General features: G+C 48.6%; 1 protein-coding gene across 2 annotated transcripts in view; it reads left to right on the plus strand.

Moving 5' to 3' along the window:
* The window catches only part of TCFL5 (transcription factor like 5), a 480737-nt gene that overhangs the window by 186705 nt on the left and 270643 nt on the right, over positions 1-23389 (plus strand). For both annotated transcript variants that reach the window (XM_069243180.1, XM_069243179.1), the window contains exon 3: positions 4436-4625. In XM_069243180.1, coding sequence (XP_069099281.1) covers positions 4436-4625 — 190 coding nt within the window. The remainder of the gene's footprint in view (positions 1-4435; positions 4626-23389) is intronic.

Raw genomic sequence — 23389 nt, forward strand, 5'->3', positions numbered from 1 at the left:
CATCGGAGTTGCCCAGGCCAAGGCTGGACCGGATAAGGCACTGATAAGATAACCCACCTTGGTCCTGTCGTGGGAGAATTGGGTAGGTCGGAAGGCGAAGTACACTGTTAATGCATCCAGGAACTCGCAAAGCTTGGTTGGTTCACCAGAGAAACAAGGGGTAGAAGCGGAGATAGTTGGAACATCACTGGTGCGAAGAGCCAAAGCCTGTCGTAACGCAGCATTTTCATTGCGTAGTTGTTGCAATTCCTGAGCTTGTTGCTGAATCGTGGTCAAAAGAGATTGTTCCGGATCTGCAGCAGCCGCCACTGTGTCATCCATGGTGTTTGAGGACGTCGGAATGGTTAGGCGCTGCAATCTGTCACGACTCACGTGCTGCTTGCGCCTGGAATTTGCAGACCGGGTGGCGTGGATCTTCAATGTTCGGCTTTGGCCCAAAAAGGGGCGACTCTTTCTGGTAGCCACGGTGCTGTAGGCAATGGAGACGCCAAGAACAGACCGTGTCCTTCAGAAAATAGCTCCAGAGGAAAAAAACCCTTAGAAAAAGGGGAAAAACCTCCAACAGGAAGATTCCTGGAAAAAACAAGAACAAACAAACTGGAATCAAAAAGGAGCAAAAGTCAGGAAACACAGAATGCTGAAATCCAGAACCTACAGGAGAGGAAATCAGGAGCGAAGACACTAACTGAGCAGAAAGTGTTGCAGCACAAGGAAATGAAGAAAACACAGCCCTTCTATACCAAAAGACAGGAAGTGACCCACAGGAAGTAAAAGGACACCATATTAGACAGGGAGAGGTACATAGAACAAAACAGAATAGAAACCACAGAGAATAGGGAACAATGAATGCTGGGAAAAGAAAGGTAACCTGGGAAGGGAAGAAGACATAAAAAAGTACAACAAAAAGACCCAAGAAAGAAGAAAAGAAAGAGGACAAGAAAGAAGAAAGAAGAACAGGTAAGAGGGGTCAGGAGACCCCAGCAAGGCGGTGGAAAACGACAGAGCGAGGCCCCATGCAATGCCTGGGGCCTCGAAAAGTGCATGAAAGGCTGGGGGCGCGCCGCGTTTTAGAAACGCGCTGTGCGGCCCCAGCCGAACGCCCGGCTTGTGCCGAACATTCGGCTCGCGCCGCACCACGCGGCGCGACAGTGAGGGGCCTGAACCCTCTGCTGAAAAGGGCGCTTGTCATAAGGCCTGTACCTCCTTATATGTTCTCTTCGCCTATCCAGGCCCACCGCCTTCATGGTGTCTACCTCCGATTTCATCCTCGCCATATCATCGTCAGTGTGAGATCCAAATAATGAGGTTACATTGAACGGAAGGTTCAAGATTCAGTGCTGTGCTTCCTGCCTCAATCCTGTAAGGTGCAGCCATGAGGATCTCCTTGCAGAAATGCCATTTGCATAGCCCTGAGCCGCCAAATCCGCGCCGTCTGCAGCATCGCTTATGACTGAACCTACTGGAACTGAGAGTGCTTCACCTTGCTCTCAAATCATTTGCCCTATCGATCAAAGTAAAGTCACTTCTGGTGCAGACGGACAATACAACATCGATGTATTATCTAAACAAGCAAAGGGGCACGAGATCTCATTCCCTGTCTCGGGAATCTCAAACCATCTGGCACTGGCTGATAGCGAGGGGAATGTCCCTCACAGCGGTCCACCTCCTGGGACAGCAAACCTCAGAAGCAGACTTCCTAAGCCAAAGTCTCGTAGTCTCCCACAATTGGGTTCTTCATGACGAGGTCGTAGCAGACATCTTCCAGCGGTGGGGTCAGCCTCTATTAGATCTATTTGCAGACGACGTCAACAAAAAATGCCCAGACTTTGTGTGCAGGTTCTACCGTCCGGGGACGCAGGGGAACGCCCTGTTGATAGACTGGTCAGGGATATTTCTCTACGCTTTTCCACAAATTTCCCCTGATACCGGCTGTAATCAACAAGTTTTACTTCTCCAAAGCCAGGATGATACTTATAGTCCCACAATAGCCTCGACAATACTGGTACACAGATCTCTAGTTGTCAGAGCAACCGCAGAGGAGGCTGCCGTGCAGACCGGATCTCCTCCACAGACTAGGAGGGGGACATTCTACATTCCAACCTTCCCTCGCTGAGCTTGACAGCAAGGCTCCTGAATTCCTGCAATATGGACATCGCAAGAATGTATGAACATTTTAAAGGAGTCTAAAAGACAGTCTATGCAACGCTCCTACGCGTTCAAGGGGAAGAGGTTCTACATGTGGTGCCAGCAGCATGATAACCTCCTCCTGGGCCAAAATCGGATTGTGATCTTGCCTTACCTGTTACATCTGGAAAGGTCAGGACTGCAGTTCTCCTCTATTAAGGTACATTTATCTGCCATTACAGCTTATCGTAAAGCGCCCTCTCAGAAATCCTTCTTTGCTATGCCAGTGGTTAAGGATTTCTTAGACGGCTTGAGGAAAGTCTTTCCACCAATTTGGAAACCCTCACCCCCATGGGAGTTGAATGTGGTCTTATGACTCATGGCCTCCCCGTTCGAACCCATCCACAAAGCTTCTTTGCAACACCTTACATGGAAGACAGCTTTTCTGGTAGCCATTACCTCGTCCAGAAGGGTCAGCAATATTCAGGCTCTATGTTCGAGGGAACCCTTCATGGTTTTCCATGATAACTGAGTGGTTCTGAGAACACATCCATCGTTCTTGCCTAAGGTGGTGTCGGACTTCGACATTAATCAGATGATATTGCTTCCAAGGTTTTTACGTAATCTGGTTACTCTGGTGGAGAAAACTTTGCACTCCCTGGACCTTAAGAGGGTGCTCAAATTTTACCTTGATAAGACTAAGTCAATTAGACAATCGGATCGTCTATTTGTTAACTATGGTCATATGAGGACAGGGGAAGCTGCTTCAAAACAGACTATTTCTAAATGGATAGTTTCATGTATTTTGACTACTTATCAATTGGCTAACAAACACTTAGCGGCTAGGCCTAATGCTCGCTCAACGAGAGGGAAGGCGGCGACGGCAGCCCTTCTTAAGAATGTACCCATCTCCGAGATTTGCAAAGCTGCCACATGGAGATCTGTACATACTTTTACCAGGCACTACTGTATAGATTCAGATGCCAAAGCAGACACTCAAGTAGGTCAAGCTTCTCTAAGAAATGTATTTGCATAGCATATTGGTTTTTCCTGCACTACTATTATTCTGTCCGCAGAGGTTGGGGATGGGCTTGCTAATCTATTCAGTGTTTAGGACTATTAATGAGTATCCCCTGGAAGAGAAGGATAAGTTACTTACCTGTAAATCCTAGTTCTCTTCCAGGGGTACCCTCATCAAAGTCATAAACAACCCACCCTCCTCCCCGGACACGATTTTTAGAAGTGCAACGATACTCATGTGTCTGGTCTATTGCTCATTATCACCGAAACAAAAGTACTCTCCTAACTGTGAACCAACTGTCACCTTACTCTCACTCCTGAGGCATGGTGAAATACTGGAGGTGCTCAGGGTCTTAAAGGCACAGTGCCTATTTTTTGGTTCTTCTGTATTAACCTGCATGCAGCCTACTGGCTAATAATGCTCCTTTATTTTCAATGTAGTTTTTCTCTTTTAAAATGGATTGCTTATACTTTCTATGCCTTCTACTACAGAAAGTTTTAACTTTAACTGAAGGTTTTAATTTATGTTTTTTTGTTTTTAAAAAACCTCCATAAAATAAAGCATTTTTAGTCTGTTTTTCAACATAGACTGCATTGCTGTTTACACATGTATATATTTTATTTGTATTGAAAGTTTCTATTAAAATGTTATTTTTTTCATAGCTATTTCATACATATACATGTGTGTTTGTATATGCTCTGGGGTACCTGCATGTGGGCGGGAATATTCAGTATTTGACTTTGATGGGATGCCCCTGGAAGAGAGCTAGGATTTACAAGTAAGTAACTTATCCTTGCCTAGGATCACATAACTTAGAGCAGCAGGGAAGCAGGAGAATGTATTACAGTTAAGTAACCTTTTTCATCTTCCTTTCTTTTGTCTTTCATTGTCTAAAGGTCTTCATTGGGAACAGCAACACCAGCTGCATTCTTTTTTTTCTTTTCTTTTTTTGTGTGGTTTTTTTTTGGTGTGCTTATGAGAAGACTCAGAATTGCAAAAGGATTTTGACCTGTATGATGCTTTTCAATGTTTTCTTAGGATCATGCCATACATCATGGAAATCGTTCTAAAGCTTAATAATTTGTTGAAGACACTCTGACTTTTGGTTGTGGATACATTTTTTATGATGCCTTTCTGATATAGTTTCTTCATATAAATATTCTAATTTTATTGTGGCAATAATGAACGATATTTAATATACACACACACACACATTCATACATACATAGTACCTTGATGTTGTGCCGTTGCCCAAATAGTTGTCTTGTCTTCCTTTCATTTTCTTTTCAGACTAATTCGTCTGGTAGTCTGTTCCAGATTTCTGGGAATTCATGCCCAGTTTTAGAAGCTGCAAAGCATCCCGATCTAGCATTGCCCAGAACGTTTTCTTTTTGTTATCAGCAAGAAATTGAATCAACAAAGCAGACATTGGGCGGTAGGAATAAGACTTTACCTGAACATGTTTGGATTAAAGTGGGCGGTAAGATGTATAGGGTTGTCCTTTCTTTTCACTTATTTCAATTCACACTGTTCAATACATGATAATTGTAGTGTTGTTATTTGTGGTTATTGTTGTACATAATTTAAAACTGAATGAGTGAGGTTAATTTATGGTATTATCCAGAAGGTTCTGCTAGAGTATGAGTACTTCAATGTTTGATTTAGGTTGCAGATTTTAATATGATCTAATTTAAATTGAGTGAAGTATTCTTTAAGGCATAACGAGACAAAAACATATTTAACATTGGCTTAATTTAAGAAAATTTGATTAATTATATGTCTACCCTTTATCAAGTCTACTTCTGCCAAACTCCTTGTACTACATTAGAAAAGCTCACTTGAAAATATAAATAATTATTTTTGCAGCTTAATAAAAGCCTATATCGGCCAAGTTACATTTATTTACATTTTTTAAGGCAAATATATACAATCACTGGCATAAGCAAAAGCGACTAGAAGCATCTTTCACAAACCTTTTTTTCAAGAAATTTGTATCCAGGTAGTATAAGGTACGATTAACTAGGGTCACCTTGTGAAAATAAGCAGTGTGTTGCAAGATCCTAGTCACATGAGCTGAAAAAAAGAACTGATTCTTCCAATATAGGCTTTGAAAGGTTGTGGAAACTCCTGGAGCATCAAAGAGTCGGTAAGCTTTTTATAATGTAAGCCGACTAGACTACACTTTTTTTTATTACTTAGAAGTGTCAGGAGCAGTTGGTGCTGCAATATATTTTGTAGTATTTTTACAGTAGCATTCAGAAAATCTTGCTTAGAATTTGCTTTTAGGGCAACAGCAGGATATTTCAGACTCTTCTCCCTTTCTAATCATACATGGAGGTATTTTGATATGAAGTGTTCAGTGGTCCACCACTTAACAGGTGAATATTCAAATTGTTAGGACTTCAGTGAAGTTTCCTATGATGCCGGACTAGGACTACAAGTAAATAAGCATATCCTCTCCTCCAGGGCATCTTTATTGAAAAATTCCACCAATGAATAGATCATGGAGCACTTATAGAAACGTTTTACAATAAGTATTTCTTTTTAGAAAAGCCCCATTTTGAAAAAAAAAAAGAATTGGCAGTGTATTAGAAGTGTATTGTAGCTGGAATTCCGGTTTCTTTGGAAAAAAAAACAATTACACTTTTCTGTTGTCACTGGTTTCAGAAGAGAGATGACAGAAACTCTCACAAACCTTTCTTAACAGACTAAATGAGCTGAAAACGGGCAGTGTAGCCAGGTAGGCAGAACACTACTGAAGCTAGAAAACTGACACTCCCCCTTAAAAGAAGTAAATGCCACAAGTATCTCATCATGTCTTATCAGTGTCAGTTCTTCCAGTCCTTCATTGGGACTCCTAGGATCCTGAAGAGTTGAGTTGGCTCTTTTTAAAAAAAAATTCTCTTCAAACCTTTCCAAACTTCTTTTTCTCCAGCATTGTTTATTCTATGCATTCACATGCTTGAATCCATACTGTTGTCTGGCTGGGAACCTGTGGTAATTCTAAATATAAGTAAAGAGTATTAAGAGTCATATACCTCAGCATCAGTGTTTTGATAGCACACCCACCTGAAACTACCCAAACCTCAACCACTGAGGTGGAACAGTTAAACTCTCCTACTTCCTTTTAGAGGCCACTGAAACTCAGATTTCTACCGCAGGTCATGTATTGGGGAATCTCCCAAAATGCTCACCTTTAATCTCTGTGAATCTATCTTGTTGCTTTCCTGGTCTACCCTGGAATTTTAGCCATCCCTTTCTTTAGCTTACAGAGTACTATAAGTTGTTCATGGGGACATTTAGTGGAATAGCTTGATTTTCTGAGTCAGGGAAACCACTCATTTGTTACCAACTGTCTTCATGACTGACGGGGAGAAAAAAAAATCTCTTTTCAAATCCTGCTCTACCTGTGGGCAGAAATATATCCTTACAGCTATCCCACATTAGCAGTTTATTTATTGCCTATGCTCAGTGCACAAAGCTTAATTGTGTGACATTTGTAAAACCTTTCTTTATAAGAGTCTGAAGGGTAGGGAGAGGACGTTGACACTATATTGAAGGAAAAGCAGTATGGCCCCACTTCTCCAGTATTGGATCTTTCATAAATTCACATGCTTGAATCATCCCCGTCGTCGAGGTGGGAACCTCACGGTAACTTCAAATACATATAGCAGTAAGTGTAACACAGTAGGCCCTAATGGCCCAACTAGGCACTGTTATAGCCTATCCACTTCCTTTTGTAAAAAAATAACCAAACTTGAGCTACAGCCGTCAACACCCTCTAGAACACTCCCAACATAGGCAGTTTCCCACAGATTTTCTACTGCACATCGTGTGACGGGAGTCTCCCTGAACTCTGCTCAGTTTATTCTTCTGACAGGATTATTTTCTCTCAGAGAACTCAGCTTTGCAGTGGACAATATGTCCTAACAGACTAAGAAAGGACTTTTCAGAGACTGTGGCAGTTGTGGGAAGAAAAGACTTCATATTGATGATCCCCACAAGAAATGCATCTACTGCCCGCATCCAGATCACAAGGTGAGAGACTGTAAGATCTGTCGCACCTTCAGTCACAAAACCCTCAAAGACCTTGAGGGTAGCTTTTGTTGTGGCTCCAAAAGCAGGAGGCCATGGAAAATCCTTCTTCAGATGAGAGTGAAGCTTCATCTCACACTTCCCACTCTTTAGAAAGACCTGGAGAGAAGGGAAAACTACCTACAGAGCCTCCAAGAAAGATGGCTAAAAAGACAAAATATCTCTCTGTGGAGAAACCATAGCGCCAGGAGAGTGCTGCTTCAGGATCAGAGACCCACTTAAGACTCTCAAAAAAGGTTCACTCAGAGCCTACCACACCTGTGGGGGGGGAGGGAGGAAGGACCCCCAAGAAGTGCCTCTCTGCCCCTATCACTGGAGAAGGATCCGGGAAGATTCTCCTCAGATGCTGCCAAAAAAGGCCCGTCGACGACCGTGTCAATGGTCACTGTGACGACTGTAACATAAACGTTTTCTACAGCAGTGTCCCCGATGATCATTACGTCGTCACTACTTTCATCGACAACGATCATTACCGCCAAGATCTATAAGAAAGAATCGTCGACGACTGAAGCCTCGTTGTTCCATCCGTCGTCGGTGGCACTTCCGTCAACGAAACACCTTACGACGAGGGCGAAGAAGGTACCGTCGACGAGTACACCAGCAATGACAGAACCGTAGACGGGGGAAGACCCGTCGACGACGAAAACTCCACCGACGAGGACATCGTCGTCGGGAGAACTGTCGACGACGAAATCAGCGGTTCTGACAGCACAACTGTCGAGGACGACCCCATCTTCAGGAGATTTCATGGGGCAGCAGGACTCGGCAAGATTCCTCCCTCTTTCTTTCATAACCACGGGAGAGAAAAAAACTCCAATCCTCCTGAGGCATACCTCCCCAAGCAAGGTGTTGCCGTACCCTCCTCAGCATCTCTTGGATTATGACGATGACATTTATTCACAGGAGGAGGGAAATGTTTGGTGCAGCCAGTAGTCCGTCGCAACTACATGTAAAATGCCAGGACCTGGATGAGGAGGATGAAGGGCAGGACCAGCCCACCTATCCGTCGACGACACTCCAACAGGATACATCATACCCTGCACTTGAGACAGAGGCTTCCTTTCTAATGCCTGGGTCTTTAGTGTCGGACCTTCAGGGTATGTTGAAAGATTATTATTGAAGGTTTCCGCCATCATTGCCGGCGACTCCATCCAGGCCCTACAACCCGCAAATGGCTCTGCAAACCCCAGTTCCCAGTCAACCAGGAACGCCACACAGAAACATTCAGTTTGTTCACCAACCACAGGATGATCATAACTCTACAGAAGAGGAGAGAGAAGAAGGTGAGACAATGGAGACCGCTCCTAGTGAGTGGGATGAATACCTCATCCCTACACAGTCACGACCACCAGTAGGGCCAGTTGATTCACCCCCGGAGGACATAGGGGGCTTTCCTAATTTGATGGAAAGGGCGGCCAAAAGATTTGACTTACCCATTATCTCCCAGGAAACAGATTGTTTCTTATACAACTTTAAAGAGCCCTCTAAGAAGTCAGTTAGGGCTATTCCTATAGTGGATTTTCTATGGCAGGAGAGGTTGAAGGCAATGAAAAATCCATCAACAATACCTTCCCAGATGCCGAGGCTGGAAAAGAAGTATAAAGCCCCTGATAACACTCCGGCCTGCTTAGTGTCCTAACCGAGACCGGATTCTGTCATATCTCAGGCGGCCCAATGTCGCTCAAAGGATCCTCCGGCACCAATCACATCACCTCCAGACAGGGATGGACGACGTTTGGACAATATTGGGGAAAGAAATTTCCTCAGTGGCGGCGATTACAGTGAAGGCAACTAATTCGTTAGCCATCCTGGGCAGGTATGATCGCCGAATGTGGGCAGACATGTCTGCTTATATAGACCTTTTGCTTGAGGATGCCAAGTTGGAGGCAAAGAAGGTGTTACAGGAGGGTGAGCGGATTGCAGCTGAGATCATCGATTGCGCAATTGACATTTCGCTCACAGGTTTCCGGCAGCTGGCAGGTGCAGTGGTCTTGCGGAGACAGGGGTGGCTGAAGTCTACTTCCTTCCGCCCAGAGGTTCAGAGTAGAATCCTTGATATGGCGTTTGATGGGAAAAGCCTCTTTAGGAAGCATGTGGATGACATGCTGCAAGCCTTCTAGACCGATACAGACACAGCAAAATCCCTTGGTCCATTACAGTTCAAGAAACAGCCTTTTCGAGGTGCGAGGGGTAGAGGAAGTTACTCCTTTCGGGGTGGTTTCCAACAGTACAGACCACAGTACCAGTCCTCTTCAGCAGGACCCCGACAACAATACAGTCTGCACCAGCAGCATTATCGATTGCCACCTACCGCTGCTTATAGACACCCTGCAAAGGGAAGATCTGTTGCCTGTGGAAGGGATGCAGGCAGAAAGCAATGACAAAACAGTCATACCAGCTTCCTACACTACCCAGGGATCGAGAATTGGGGGTCGCATCACTCGTCACTTCCTTCGATGGTCAAACATAACATCCGACAGGTGGGTGCTGGCTATAGTGGGCAAAGGGCATACTCTGGAGTTCATTCAGAAACCACCAAATATCCCTCCGTCAGGCCCACTGCCTCCACGATTAAAGCAACTCCTCAAGGAAGTGTATGTGATGTTGCGCAAAGGGGCAATAGAACTGGTCCCAACTCTTCACAGGAACCGGGGATTCTATTCTCGCTTCTTTCTTGTAAAGAATCCTTCAGGAGATTGGCGCCCATTCTGGACTTAGGATCACTAAACAAGTTCCTGAAGAAGCAGCCGTTCAGGATGGTATCGCTGCAGGACATCTTGCGCCTTTTGGATCCCTGAGACCATATGGGATCCCTAGACCTTCAGAATGCCTATTTTCACATCCCAGTACATCAAAACCATCGCTAATTCCTCAGGTTCAAGGTAGCTGGTATGCATCTGCAGTTTTGGGTCCTTCCCTTCGGATTGAAATCGGTCCCCAGAGTTTTTACAAAGATGTTAGCCCCAGTAGCAGCGCACTTACATCAGTTGGGCATGCAGGTTTTTCCCTATCTCAACAACTGGCTCATCAAGGCATCCTCAAAAGCTCAGGTGGTGCACCACACAACCGCTTGCCTCCAGTTGTTCGAGGATCTCGGGCTTACCATCAATTATAGAAAATCACACGTTCGCCCCACGCAGAAGCTGAATTTCTTGGGGCCAACATTGGATACTGTCCGAAAGAAGGCATACCCGTCTCGAGAGAGAAAACAAAAGCTGTCCTGCTTGGCCCACAAGCTCTCGACAAAAAGGTTTGTTTCAGTTTGAACTTACAAGTCATTAATGGGAATTATCTTGTCATGTATTCCACTGGTCCCAAATTGCAGACTATGTATGCGACCCCTACAGGAGCAACTGGATGCCCAGTGGCTTCAGGTGCAGGGTTCTTTCGAGAACCAAATTCTCATCACACCGGCAATGCGGGCTGCCATGTCTTGGTGGGCGACACCGGGCAACTTGTCCAGCGGCATCACGTTTCTTCCTCAAGTACCTTGCTACATAGTGACAACGGATGCGTCCCTCGAGGGTTGGGGTGCTCACCTTCAAGATTTGCGAATAAGCGGGTCCTGGACTCGAAAGGACAAGCAACTCCACATAAACCAGCTTAGAGCTCAAGGCAATAGATGTGACTCTAAAGGCTTTTTTACCAAGACTTCAGAACTCGGATATGTTGATCAGGACGGACAATACCACAAGCATATTTTATCTAAACAAGCAGGGTGGAACAAGGTCTCTACAGCTCTCACAACAAGCTCAGAACATCTGGAAATGGGCCATAGCAAACATTTCTCTGAGGGTTGAGCACGCGCCAGGACAGACCAATATCCTAGCAGACACCCTGAGCAGGACGATTGTTCCGTATCACGAGTGGGAACTAGACCAGGAGGTTCTCGACCAAGTCTTCTGGATATGGAGGAGACCGAATCTCGATCGGTCTGCCACATACAAGAACAAGAAATGCCCCTATTACGCAAGCTGGCTTCCCCACAAAGGGTCGTGGGGGAATGCGTTTTTGATGAGATGGTCAGGGGTCTATGCCTACGCTTTTCCTCCGATCCCACTTATAACAAGGGTCATCAACAAGATGAAAACAGAAGGATGTCGCCTTCTGCTGATAGCACCCAGGTGGCCCAGGCAGGTGTGGTTCACAGAACTTCTCATTCTCTCAGAACAGCCACATGAGCTACTGAGTCGGACGCCAGCCCTTTTGACCATGCACCAGGGCCAGGCATCCGGATCCGTCATCTCAACACTTGTCGGCCTGGCTCCTGAATTCAATGAATATGCCACTTTAGACATCTCATCAGAATGTAGGTCAATCCTAGCCAAGGCCAGGGCGAACACCACCAATAAGACTTACAGGCTGAAATGGAAGCGTGTTTGTGTGTGGTGTGCTGTGGCAGGAATCCATCCTATCACTTCACTTCCGGAGCAGGTACTTCATCCGAGTGCACGTGCCAGCAATTTCAAGGTACCGCCGATCCCAAAACACTGCCTTGTTATATTCTACTAGGATTGTGAAACAATTTCTTAGGGGTCTTTTTCGAGCTTTTCCACCGGTGCGTAAACCTCCACCGTTATGGTCCCTGAATGTGGTATTTGGACAACTCATGAAACCCCCCTTTGAGCCAATCCACAGGGCGGAATTGAAATTAATCTCTTGGAAAACGGCATTGTTGCTGGCTCTTACTTCAGCCAAAAGACTAAGGTGGTCATTACAACCCTTGCGGACGTTGTTAAAGCAGCGGTAAGACCGCCAACAGGCCAGCAGTAAAAAAAAAAATTGAATTACGACCGTGGCAGAAACCGCCAACAAAGACAGCCACTTTAACACTCCGACCGCCACGGCGGTACAAACAAACAGCTTGGTGGTCACTGCCAACAGACAGGCGGAAGACAATGTACCGCCCACAGTATAACAGGCCAATCCGCCACCTTTTCCGGGGCGGATTCACCGCGGACAAAAACACAGCGGAAACAGGACTTAGAAGGGAAAATGCTCACCTCTACACACCCCACAAGGAATCAGGACGCCATGGAACCAGAGTTGCAGATCCTGCCAGCCCTCATCTTCTTGTTCCTCTACCAGGAGCAGGAACGCCGGCGGCGAAGACCACGGTGAGTACTGCACCTACGACACAAGGGAGGGGTGAGGGAAAAAACAGGGACACACACACGCAACACCCCCACCCCCACCCTCACCCACCACAACACACACACCAATACAGCATGGTACATTACAGGTACACCCCCCAACCCGCCCCGGAAGATGCAAAGACAAAAGAAAATGAGTGTAACCATTATAATATATTAAAATCCAGTACGCAAAAATATATATACACACCATAAACAAATATATACATCAACAATAGTAGTCCAGGTAGTGCTCCATTGAAGTCCGTGGAACACTGGACCCTCACGGTATGGGCGAGGCCCACACAAGATCCCCGACCATGAGGGAGAGAACACTGCAGGGGCATCAGATACCAATAAAACAGGCACCTCAGGGGGAGGGAAAGGGGGGGCACCTCAGCTGCTTGAGTGCACGACGCCAAATCCACGAGGGGGCCACATGCCCACTGTTCCATCCTGGGGAGTGCAAAGCCACAGTCTCTCAAGTCTATACAGTGGGTGGTTTGCCCACTGTTCCATCCTGGGGAGTGCAAAGCCACAGTCTCTCAAGTGGATAACAGTCTCCACTGGTTCTGGAGGGGGCCTTGTGCCCAGAGTGCTTCATCCTGCCAAGGACAGAGGTAGTGGATGTCAATCGCCACTGGTTCTGGAGGGGGCCTTGTGCCCAGAGTGCTTCATCCTGCCAAGGACAGAGGTAGTGGATGTCAAACTCCACTGGTTCTGGAGGGGGCATGGTGCCCAGAGTGCTTCATCCTGCCAAGAACAGAGGTAGTGGATGTCAAACTCCACTGGTTCTGGAGGGGGCATTGTGCCCAGAGTGCTTCATCCTGCCAAGGACAGAGGTAGTGGATGTCAATCTCCACTGGTTCTGGAGGGGTCATGGTGCCCAGAGTGCTTCATCCTGCCAAGGACAGAGGTAGTGGATGTCAATCTCCACTGGTTCTGGAGGGGGCATGGTGCCCAGAGTGCTTCATCCTGCCAAGGACTGAGGTAGTGGATGTATCTCTCCACTGGTTCTGGAGGGGGCCTTCTGCCCAGAGTGCTTCATCCTGCTCATGGTGGCCTCAGTAGCGTCAGAGCTTTTGGCACTCATGGGCCAGCAGTGCTTGAGGCAGCGGGGCCCTGTTCAGCGGTGCTTGTAGGGGCGGGGCCTTGTTCAGCGGTGCTTGTAGGGGCGGGGCCCTGTTCAGCGGTGCTTGTAGGGGCGGGGCCCTGTTCAGCGGTGCTTGAGGCGGCGGTGTACTTGGCAGCAGTGCTTGTAGCGGCGGTGCCCTGTTCAGCAGTGCTTGAGGCGGCGGTGTCCTTGGCAGCGGTGCTTGTAGGGGTGGGGCCCTGTTCAGCGGTGCATGAGGCGGCGGTGTCCTTGCCAGCGGTGCTTGTAGCGGCTGTGCCCTGTTCAGCGGTGCTTGAGGCAGCGGTGTCCTTGGCAGCGGTGCTTGTAGGGGCGGTGCCCTGTTCAGCGGTGCTTGAGGCGGCGGTGTCCTTGCCAGCGTTGCTGGTAGCGGCGGTGCCCTGTTCAGCGGTGCTTGTAGCGGGGGCTCCTTTGCAGTGACTCAGCTGCTGGCGGTCCTCTCTAGCCCAGCGGAGCTTGTGCTAGCAGTCCCCTCTAGCCCAGCGGGGCTTGTGCTGGCGGTCCTCTCTAGCCCAGCGGGGCTTGTGCTGGCGGTCCTCTCTGGCCCAGCGGGGCTTGTGCTGGCGGTCCTCTCTGGCCCAGCTGGGCTTGTGCTGGCAGTCCTCTCTGGCCCAGCGGGGCTTGTGCTGGCGGTCCTCTCTGGCCCAGCGGGGCTTGTGCTGGCGGTCCTCTCTAGCCCAGCGGGGCTTGTGCTGGCGGTGGCCTCCTGGGCAGCAGGGATGATGGCAGTGGCCTCTTGGGCAGCAGGGCAGGTGCTGGCGGTGGCCTCCTGGGCAGCGGGGATGATGATGGTGGCCTCTTGGGCAGCAGGGCAGGTGCTGGCGGTGGCCTCTTGGGCAGCAGGGCAGGTGCTGGCGGTGGCCTCTTGGGCAGCAGGGCAGGTGCTGGCGGTGGCCTCCTGGGCAGCGGGGATGATGGCGGTCTTCTCCTCCGTGCTGCTCTTCCCAGACTTGCCGGGTTTCTTGTCGCAGATGACTCCACACTCCCACCTGTAATCCTGGGAGCGGCTTTGGTGGCTGGAGTCTTCCCCCTCTCCCGCCGGGCACTGGCCAACTTCTGTTGCTTGACAGGTGGGGGACTGTCCGTGCTGTGGCTCTGTGCCACACTGGCTGCCCTGGTGGCCGGTGCACTCCAGATTCCGGTGACTACAGGCACCACTGGTCCCGGAGATGTTGTGGCTGAGGTGTTAGGTTGGGACCTGGAGAGTCGGGCCCTAGGAGACGGACGGGGTGGGGGAGGTGTGGGAAAGAGGTCAAGGTTGGACAGGAAAAGCTTTTTGGAGACACTGGGATGGGTAGCTGGAGGGGGTTTGGGAGTGGAGGAAGAGGTTGTAATTGTAGGAGGTGTACGTTTGGTGAGTTTGGGTGAAGGTGCATGCGCTGTAGGCTGTCGTGAGGTGGATGGCTGTTGGGTGGGTGTGTGCCTGCGTTTGTGTATCTTGGGAGGTGGCGTCACAGACACTGGGAGAGGACACAGGGGACGTGTGAATGGTAGTGGGGGTGGTGACTGCACGTGAGCGGGGTGTGGTGGTGTGTGTGCTGGTGATGGTAGTAGTGGCTGTAGATGTCGTGCATGCAGGTGTGAGTGTAGATGAGACAGGGAGGGAGGAGGGAGACGAGGAGGCGGGGGACACAGTGGAGGCAGTGGATGTTGGTGTGTCTGCATGTGTGTGATACTTGCGTGAGTGCCTGTGGGATGTGTGGTGCTTATGTTTGCCAGAGCTTCCCTTGTGTGTTGACGTGTGTGCATGCTGGTCTGAAGGTGTGCTTGGGATAGGCTGGGGTACAGGGGATTGGGTCTGGGTGGAGGAAGTTGGAGGGGGGAGGCTAGAGACGGGGACAATGGCTGCCATCAGTGCTGAGGCCAGAGTCTGAAAAGCTCGCTGAAGGGCCGCCTGACCAGAATATAGTGGCCTTCAGGAATGCATTTGTTTGTTGCAACTGCCTTTCTACACCCTGGATGGCATTCAAAATGGTAGACTGCCCAACAGTGAGGGACCTGAGGAGGTCAATGGCCTCCTCACTGAGGGCAGCAGGGGTGACTGGGGCAGGGCCTGAGGTGCCTGGGGCGAAGGTGGTGCCCACCCTCCTGGGAGAGCGGGCACAGGGCAAAGGCTGAGGGGCTGCTGGGAGGGCGGTGCTGGTAGGGGGGGTGGCGGCTGTACCTGTAGATGCGGGGGGCACAGATGTTGCCGCCACCACATGGGAGCTCCCATCAGAGGACGAGTCCGTGTCACTGGTGTCAGTTCCTGTCCACGCTGTGGAGGTCCCCTCGCCCTCCGTCCCACTGGTGAAATCCGACTCTGTAGTGCCGCCTTCCAGGGCCATGTGGGATGCAGCTCCCTCCTGCTCCGGTGCCACTGCTCCTCCGCCTGATGATGCTAATGCACACAAGAACAGGGAGACCACAAAAAGGGGGGAGACGACAGAAGAAAGACATGTTGAGTGCATGCATTACCGCTACCGTTGGCGGACACGACAGACACAGAAGCCCCCTGCACTACACCGCGCTCTTGGGCTCCACTGTTCAATCTCTGGGACATGGCCTACAAGGCTATGGACGACATCTGCACACATGGATGACACAGGGGCATGACTAGGTGTACTTGGCACTCTACAGAGGTGGGGTGGGGTGCTACATGGCCTGCCTTACGGAGGGACCTTGGCTACTAAACTCGCCCTGGCCTAGGTAAACCCACAGCCCACCTCCCCCACCCAGACACCTCCACTGCGCGCAAAATCAGCAGGATGAGTGTACTGACCCCCTTGTGGCTGCTGTGATGCCCCCAAGCACCCATCCAACTCCGGGTACGCCACCGCCAGGTTCTCTTGTAGAGGATTTCCATGTATAGTCATAAGCACTGAATAGTTCCGCACGCCTGCGGGGACCCCGGAGCACTGTTCTGTAGTGTATTCTTAAGTGTAGATGTTTGCCTTTCTTGAAAAAAGGCCTGTTAAGTCACTTAAGAATATCAATGTGCAGCCTAGGTGAAAGGCTACAAAGGCCAAATTGTTCATTCTTTTGGTTGGTAAGAAAAGGAAGCTGTAGTACAGATATACCTTTAAAAACGTATTTATTCTAGAAATGTAGTAAAAAACATATTCTCCAACTTTATTTACAACTTCTAATGAGGATGAGACAATGCAGGGCAGTGTAGCCCATAGGCTGCCATTATACAGAATGTAAATAGAGCTGTGCCTTTAAGAAAGGAAAGTCTTCCTGTATCCCATCATGCACAGCAACAGGCAGTTGCCTCAGTTCTTTTTTCCGGCTCCTTCTGACAGGACCCTGAAGCATTGAGCTCCACCTTTCATAGCTTTTTTTGACTAAAACTCAACTAAAATCCTTTGGATTTCAATTTCACTCGACGTTTTTCATCTAGAGTGAACATTTCCTAGCTTTTTCTGTCAAATTCTGACAGAAACTTGAGGGTTTTTTGCCACCAGAATGCCTTCTCTTTTTGATAAGTGCCCTAGCTGTGGCAGGAAAAAGGCCAAAACAGACCCACATCAAGTCTGTATTATTTGCCTACCGTCAAGTCATAAACCTGATGCCTGTGACATTTGTAAAACCTTCTCCAGGAGAACCCTTCGTGACAGGGAGAAAATCCACCTTCAGGCAAAAGAGGACAGCAGACGAAGAGGACAATCTTCCACAGAGCGAGGAGAAGGTCAGTCTTCTACCAGGGCTCTCACTGTGTCCTCTGGAGCAGCTGCCAGATCTGCTCACAAGCGTCACAGGTCCCCAACGACGTCGAGACCAGGAACGGCGCCGACATGCTCGCCGCCGAGAACCAGCTCGCCGTCGAAGAAGAGACATCGCTCGACGGCAACAGCCTTATCGCCGTCGAGATGGCGTAGACACTTGCTGTCGAGAAGTTCCAGGTCACCGTCGACGCAAAGGGGAAGATCGACGTCGGTGGACAGTACTCGTCGTCGGAGACGATCGCTGTCATCCCATCGACGTCGAGGAGCTGTCAACGCCGAGAGGTACTCGTCGGCGTCGTACTTAGACGTCGAGAAGCGTGTCGGCGTCGAGGAGGCACTCAAAGAGACCAAGGAGGGTCTATACCACCTCCGAATCCTCAGCGTTTCTCACTTTATTACCACCTTCGCCTCAGCCTTCTCGTCAACCATCGCCTCTACCACAGACACCTCTGGCAACTACAGCTCCTCCGCCGGTACCTCTTTCAGAGTCTGCCCCAGTGACTCCTGCTGAATCCACAAGGCATTCTCGACGTTCTGCGAGACGCTCTTCTTCATCTTGACATCATCATCAGCATGACTCAGTTCGCAGGTCTCTTCATTCCCACCATAGACATTCCTCCTCATCCACAAGGGATTACTCTCCAACTTTATCTGACTCCCCGTCTCCGAGAGTTTCTCCCATAGACGATGTAAACACCTTTCAAGAGGTCCTAATTCGCGGTGCCACCAAGTTGAACATCCCTCTGGCAGTACCCGCTACAACAACCTCCGTCATTTTTGAGACACTACACCAGCGTTCTTCTTCTAGACCATTACTACCGCTGGTCCCAGGACTACTTGAACCGGCAATGGACATATTTTTAACACCGTCCACAGCAAAAACTGCTCCTTCTAGGCTTATAAAGAAATATCATCCTCCGGAGCAGGACCCTTTGTTTCTGAGGGCGGATCCAGTACCTGATTCGGTGGTAATCGTGGCTGCTAAAAAATTACATTCTACATCTCCGTCTTCTTCTTCGCCACCGGACAAGGAGAGTAGAAAAATTGATGCTGCAGGCTGCAAAGTTTGCTCCACCTCAGCCATCACTATGAAAGCGGCTAGTGCTACTGCCCTGTTAGGCAGGTATGATCGTGCCCTTTGGGACTCTGTGCTGCAATTTGCGGAACACCTCAGTAAGGAGAAAAAGGAGGATTTTTTGGAGATCGTAAGTGAAGGTGCCATGTTCTCCAATCAAGTGATAAGCGCGGCTGCAGACTCCTCTGTGTTATCCGCACATAATTATTCTCATGGAATTTCTTTGAGAAGACATGCCTGGCGACGCCTTACTTCACTTAAGCCAGAGGCGCAGCAGAGGATACAAAATTTGCCCTTTTCAGGTTCCACTTTGTTTGGTTCTCATGCTGACGACGAAATGTCGAGGATGAAAACGGAACTGGACACGCTAAAAGCGGTGGGCATCGAGAGACCAAGAGAGCAACCCAAAACATTCCGTCCCTTCCACCGTAGACTCTTTACTCAAAGATTTCAAACACCACAGTGGATGCCTTCAAGATCCCAGCAACAACAACAACATCAGAGAACCTTTTCGACCCAACGAAAGCAAACAAGGGGTCGCTCTACGCCACACACTGCCCAAACAGCTCGTCAGGCATCGGCGTCTAAGCCCTGAATCCTCGCTTCCTCCTCCTCCGTTACCCACTCCGGTAGGGGGAAGTATCTCAAGTCATCTGGAAGAGTGGCAACGCATAACGTCAGACGCCTGGGTGTTGAATATTGTGCGGAATGGCTACTGTCTCAGGTGCATAAGCCCCCCCCGCCTTCTATTCCACCCAAACTGGTGAATCCCCATCTCGACGCTCTCAAAGCGGAAGTAACAACCCTATTACAAAAGAAGGCGATAGAACCTGTCCCTATCAACCAGCAGGTAAAGGGTATCTATTCGAGGTACTTTCTGGTACCAAAGAAAGACAAACACGAGTTCCGTCCCATTCTAGATCTAAGGGTAACCAACAAATGGGTTCGCAGAGAGAAATTCAGGATGCTATCCTTACACCAAATCTATCCCCAACTTCGTCAAGGCGATTGGCTCTGTGCAATAGATCTCCGCGATGCTTACTTTCTCATTCTTGTGATCAAAAAGCATCGGAAGTTTTTGAGACTCCTCGTCGGAAAAAGTCATTACCAATTTATGGTGCTACCTTTCGGCCTCAAATCAGTACCGAGGACGTTTTCCAAATGCATGGCGGTGGTGGCAGCCCATTTAAGGAAACATCATATATTCGTCTACCCCTATCTAGACGATTGGCTCATAAAAGCATCCACATACCTAGAGGCTCAACAGCATTTCAGTTGGACTCTCCAGCTACTCCAGAGACTGGGCCTTCAGGTCAACCTCTCCAAATCCACAGCAACACCTGTTCAGAGGATGCATTACTTAGGCGCCATCATAGACACCACTCAAGGAAAGGTGTTTCCTTCGGAGGAAAGACCGTTATCAATCTTCCAAAAGTGCCAGAAGCTCGAGAAAATGCCTCAGACCACTGCAAGAGCGATATCCTCTCTCCTGGGCTTGATGGCTTCTTGCATCTACCTCATTCTCACTGCTCGACTCCATATGAGACCCTTATAGGAATGTCTAGAGAATCAATAGTATCAACTAGTGGACGATTGGGAGAACAGCATCCTCCTTTCTCCCCATGCCATTCAATCTCTCAAGTGGTGGTGTTCTCCGAACAATCTTCTGAAGGGGATGCCATTCCACCAACAGCCTCCAAATCAAACCATAGTCACGGATGCATCGCTGCTCGGATGGGAAGCGCATATGGATCATCTCCAAATACAAGGCACGTGGTCGCAGAGAGAGCGACTGTATCACATCAATCTTTTAGAACTTCGCTCAGTCCATCTTGCACTCAAGGCCTTCCTCCCCGCACTGAAGGCGAAAACTCTGCTTCTCCAGACAGACAACATGGCCACCATGTATTACTTAAACAAACAAGGGGGTACCAGATCCAGGACTCTGTCGACAGAGGCCCAAACAATTTGGCACTGGCTTCTAGCCAAGAACCTATTGCTAGTGGCAACTCACCTTCCGGGCATACAGAATGTCCAAGCGGATGCCCTCAGCCGAGCAATGGACGAAAACCACGAGTGGGTTTTGCACGACGACGTCATCCGCTCCATTTTTTCCATGTGGGGTACCCCTTCTATAGACCTATTTGCAACCCCAGAAAACAAAAAATGCCAAAGCTTCGCCTCCAGGTCAGGAACATTGGGGAATGCCCTGTGGATAAACTGGTCAGGAGCATTTCTTTACGCCTTTCCACCGCTTCCCCTGATACCGACAGTCCTCCTCAAGCTGTCCAACTCTCACACCAAGATGATTCTCATCGCCCCAGGATGGCCACGCCAGTGGTGGTTTCCAGACCTCCTTCACCGGTCACTCAAACCACACATCAGATTACCTTACCGCCCGACCTTCTCACGAAGTTTCGAGGCCAGATGACACATCCCAACCTCTCATCGTTGAATTTGGCAGCATGGCTCCGGAGTTAGTACAATATGGTCACCTGAATCTACCTCAGAACTGCATGGAGATTCTAAGGGAGGCAAAGCGCCCTTCCACAAGAACAGCTTATGCCTTCAAATGGAAAAGATTCTGCATGTGGTGCTTGGACAAGAATGTCGACCCAATAACATGCGGAGAAGAAGCTATTCTTCCATATTTGTTAAACCTGGCGAAGTCTGATTTACAGTTGTCATCAATAAAAGTACACCTGGCAGCTCTAACGGCATATAGAAAGAGCCCTTCCCAATCCTCTTTCTTTAAAATTCCAATCATAAAAGATTTCCTAGAAGGTTTGAAAAAGGTCTTTCCTCCCATTAGACGTCCATCTCCTCCATGGGAGCTGAATGTTGTCCTCTTGCGTCTGATGCTGCATCCTTTTGAACCAATACACAAAGCATCACTCCAGCATCTTACATGGAAAACTGCTTTTCTGGTTGCAATCACTTCAGCTCGCAGGGTCAGTGAGATCCAGGCCCTTTGCGCTCAAGAACCTTATACGGTTTTTCATTCCTCAAAAGTAGTAATGAGAACACATCAAAAATTTCTACCTAAAGTCATTTCATACTTTCACGTAAACCAGACCATCTCATTACCGACTTTCTTCCAAAATCCGTCTACTCCTGCTGAGAGAACCCTACATTCTCTCGGTGTTAAAAGGGTTTTAACATTTTACTTGGATAGAACAAAGTCTTTGCGCAAATCACAGCAGCTGTTTATTAACTATGGCCCAGTTAGAACAGGTTTAGCCATCTCCAAACAATCCTTATCCAGGTGGATTGTTTCTTGTATCGTATTCTGTTATCAGTTAGCAAATAAATCCCTCTATGGCAGACCAGAAGCCCATTCTACTAGGGGGAAGGCAGCAACTGTTGCTTTGATGAGAAACATTCCTTTGGCAGAAATATGCAAAGCGGCTACCTGGAAATCTGTCCACACCTTTACTAAGCATTACTGCCTTGATTCAGATGCTAGGACAGATGCTCAGGTTGGACAGGCCTCTCTTAAGAATCTATTTGCGTAATTCATTGTTTCGGTATTGTTCTGTCTACTCCACTGCGGTTATTGGGATGGGCTTGCTAATCTATTCAGTGCTTATGACTATACATGGAAATCCCCTACGAGAGAAGGAATGGTTTCTTACCTGTAACTCCAGTTCTCTCGTAGGGGTATTTCCATGATAGTCATAAGCAACCCTCCCTCCTCCCCGGTGGAGTTGACTTAAGGATATCCACAATAATAATAACGATATTGTTAATTAAAGGGATATTCAGGTTTTTTCATGTCATATTACAAGCCTACAAAAAGAACTGAGGCAACTGCCTGTTGCTGTGCATGATGGGATACAGGAAGACTTTCCTTTCTTAAAGGCACAGCTCTATTTACATTCTGTATAATGGCAGCCTATGGGCTACACTGCCCTGCATTGTTTCATCCTCATTTGAAGTTGTAAATAAAGTTGGAGAATATGTTTTTTACTACATTTCTAGAATAAATACGTTTTTAAAGGTATATCTGTACTACAGCTTCCTTTTCTTACCAACCAAAAGAATTAACAATTTGGCCTTTGTAGCCTTTCACCTAGGCTGCAGATTGATATTCCTAAGTGACTTAACAGGCCTTTTTTCAAGAAAGGCAAACATCTACACTTAAGAATACACTACAGAACAGTGCTCCGGGGTCCCTGCAGGCGTGCGGAACTATTCAGTGCTTATGACTATCATGGAAATACCCCTACGAGAGAACTGGAGTTGCAGGTAAGAAACCATTCCATCCTGAACATCAGGGGGGGTCATGGTGCGACGGGCACCCCTCCCACGTTGGTTAGCCATCCCCAGCTGAGCCTCCGCCGTCTTCTTGCTCCAGCGGCGAATGTCCTCCCATCTTTTCCGGCAGTGGATGCTCAGTCTGTGGTAGACCCCCAGGGTCTGGACATCCTTGGCGATGGCACGCCAAATATCTTTTTTTCTGGTGGGTGCTGACCTACATGAATTGTACAGTGGGAAGAGAAATGTTATTACCAACTGCACCGTCATGGACATTGGCCCACACCCCTACCCTTGCCATGTGGCACATGCATTCATCGTCGTTTCATGCACGCCTCAATCTCTTCCCCCCCCCCCCCATCTTTCATCCACCCCACTCCACACAGGCATAGCCCATACAGCATGCTCCCAGTGTACTTACCTGTTTGTCTGGAGGACCGTAGAGTAGCATGTATTGGGGGAGGACCCCATCCACGAGTTTCTCCAACTCCTCCGATGTGAAGGCAGGGGCCCTTTCCCCAGACACTCGAGCCATTGTCTCTTCCAGACCGAGGTCACAGCAGCACTTGCAGTGTAGGTCCTCTCCTGTCGAAGATCAGGTATCGAGTGATTCAGTGATTGAACAGATAGAAAATGGCGGTCACGTCCGTGGCGGTGCGTACCGTCACCGCCGGCGTACATCGTCATTGGCTCCTGGAACCCATAGGGTCCAATGTTAACCAATGCAGCATTGCACCGCGGTCTTCGACCGCCTACCGCGACGGTGTACAACGCCAGCGCAGTTACCTCACATCCCATTGTCCCACTTTAGAGGTCAGGCAGCCGCCATTTCAGGGGCCCACATGG

The sequence above is a fragment of the Pleurodeles waltl genome, chromosome 7 (assembly GCF_031143425.1).
Source record: "Pleurodeles waltl isolate 20211129_DDA chromosome 7, aPleWal1.hap1.20221129, whole genome shotgun sequence".
Lineage (NCBI taxonomy): Eukaryota > Metazoa > Chordata > Amphibia > Caudata > Salamandridae > Pleurodeles > Pleurodeles waltl.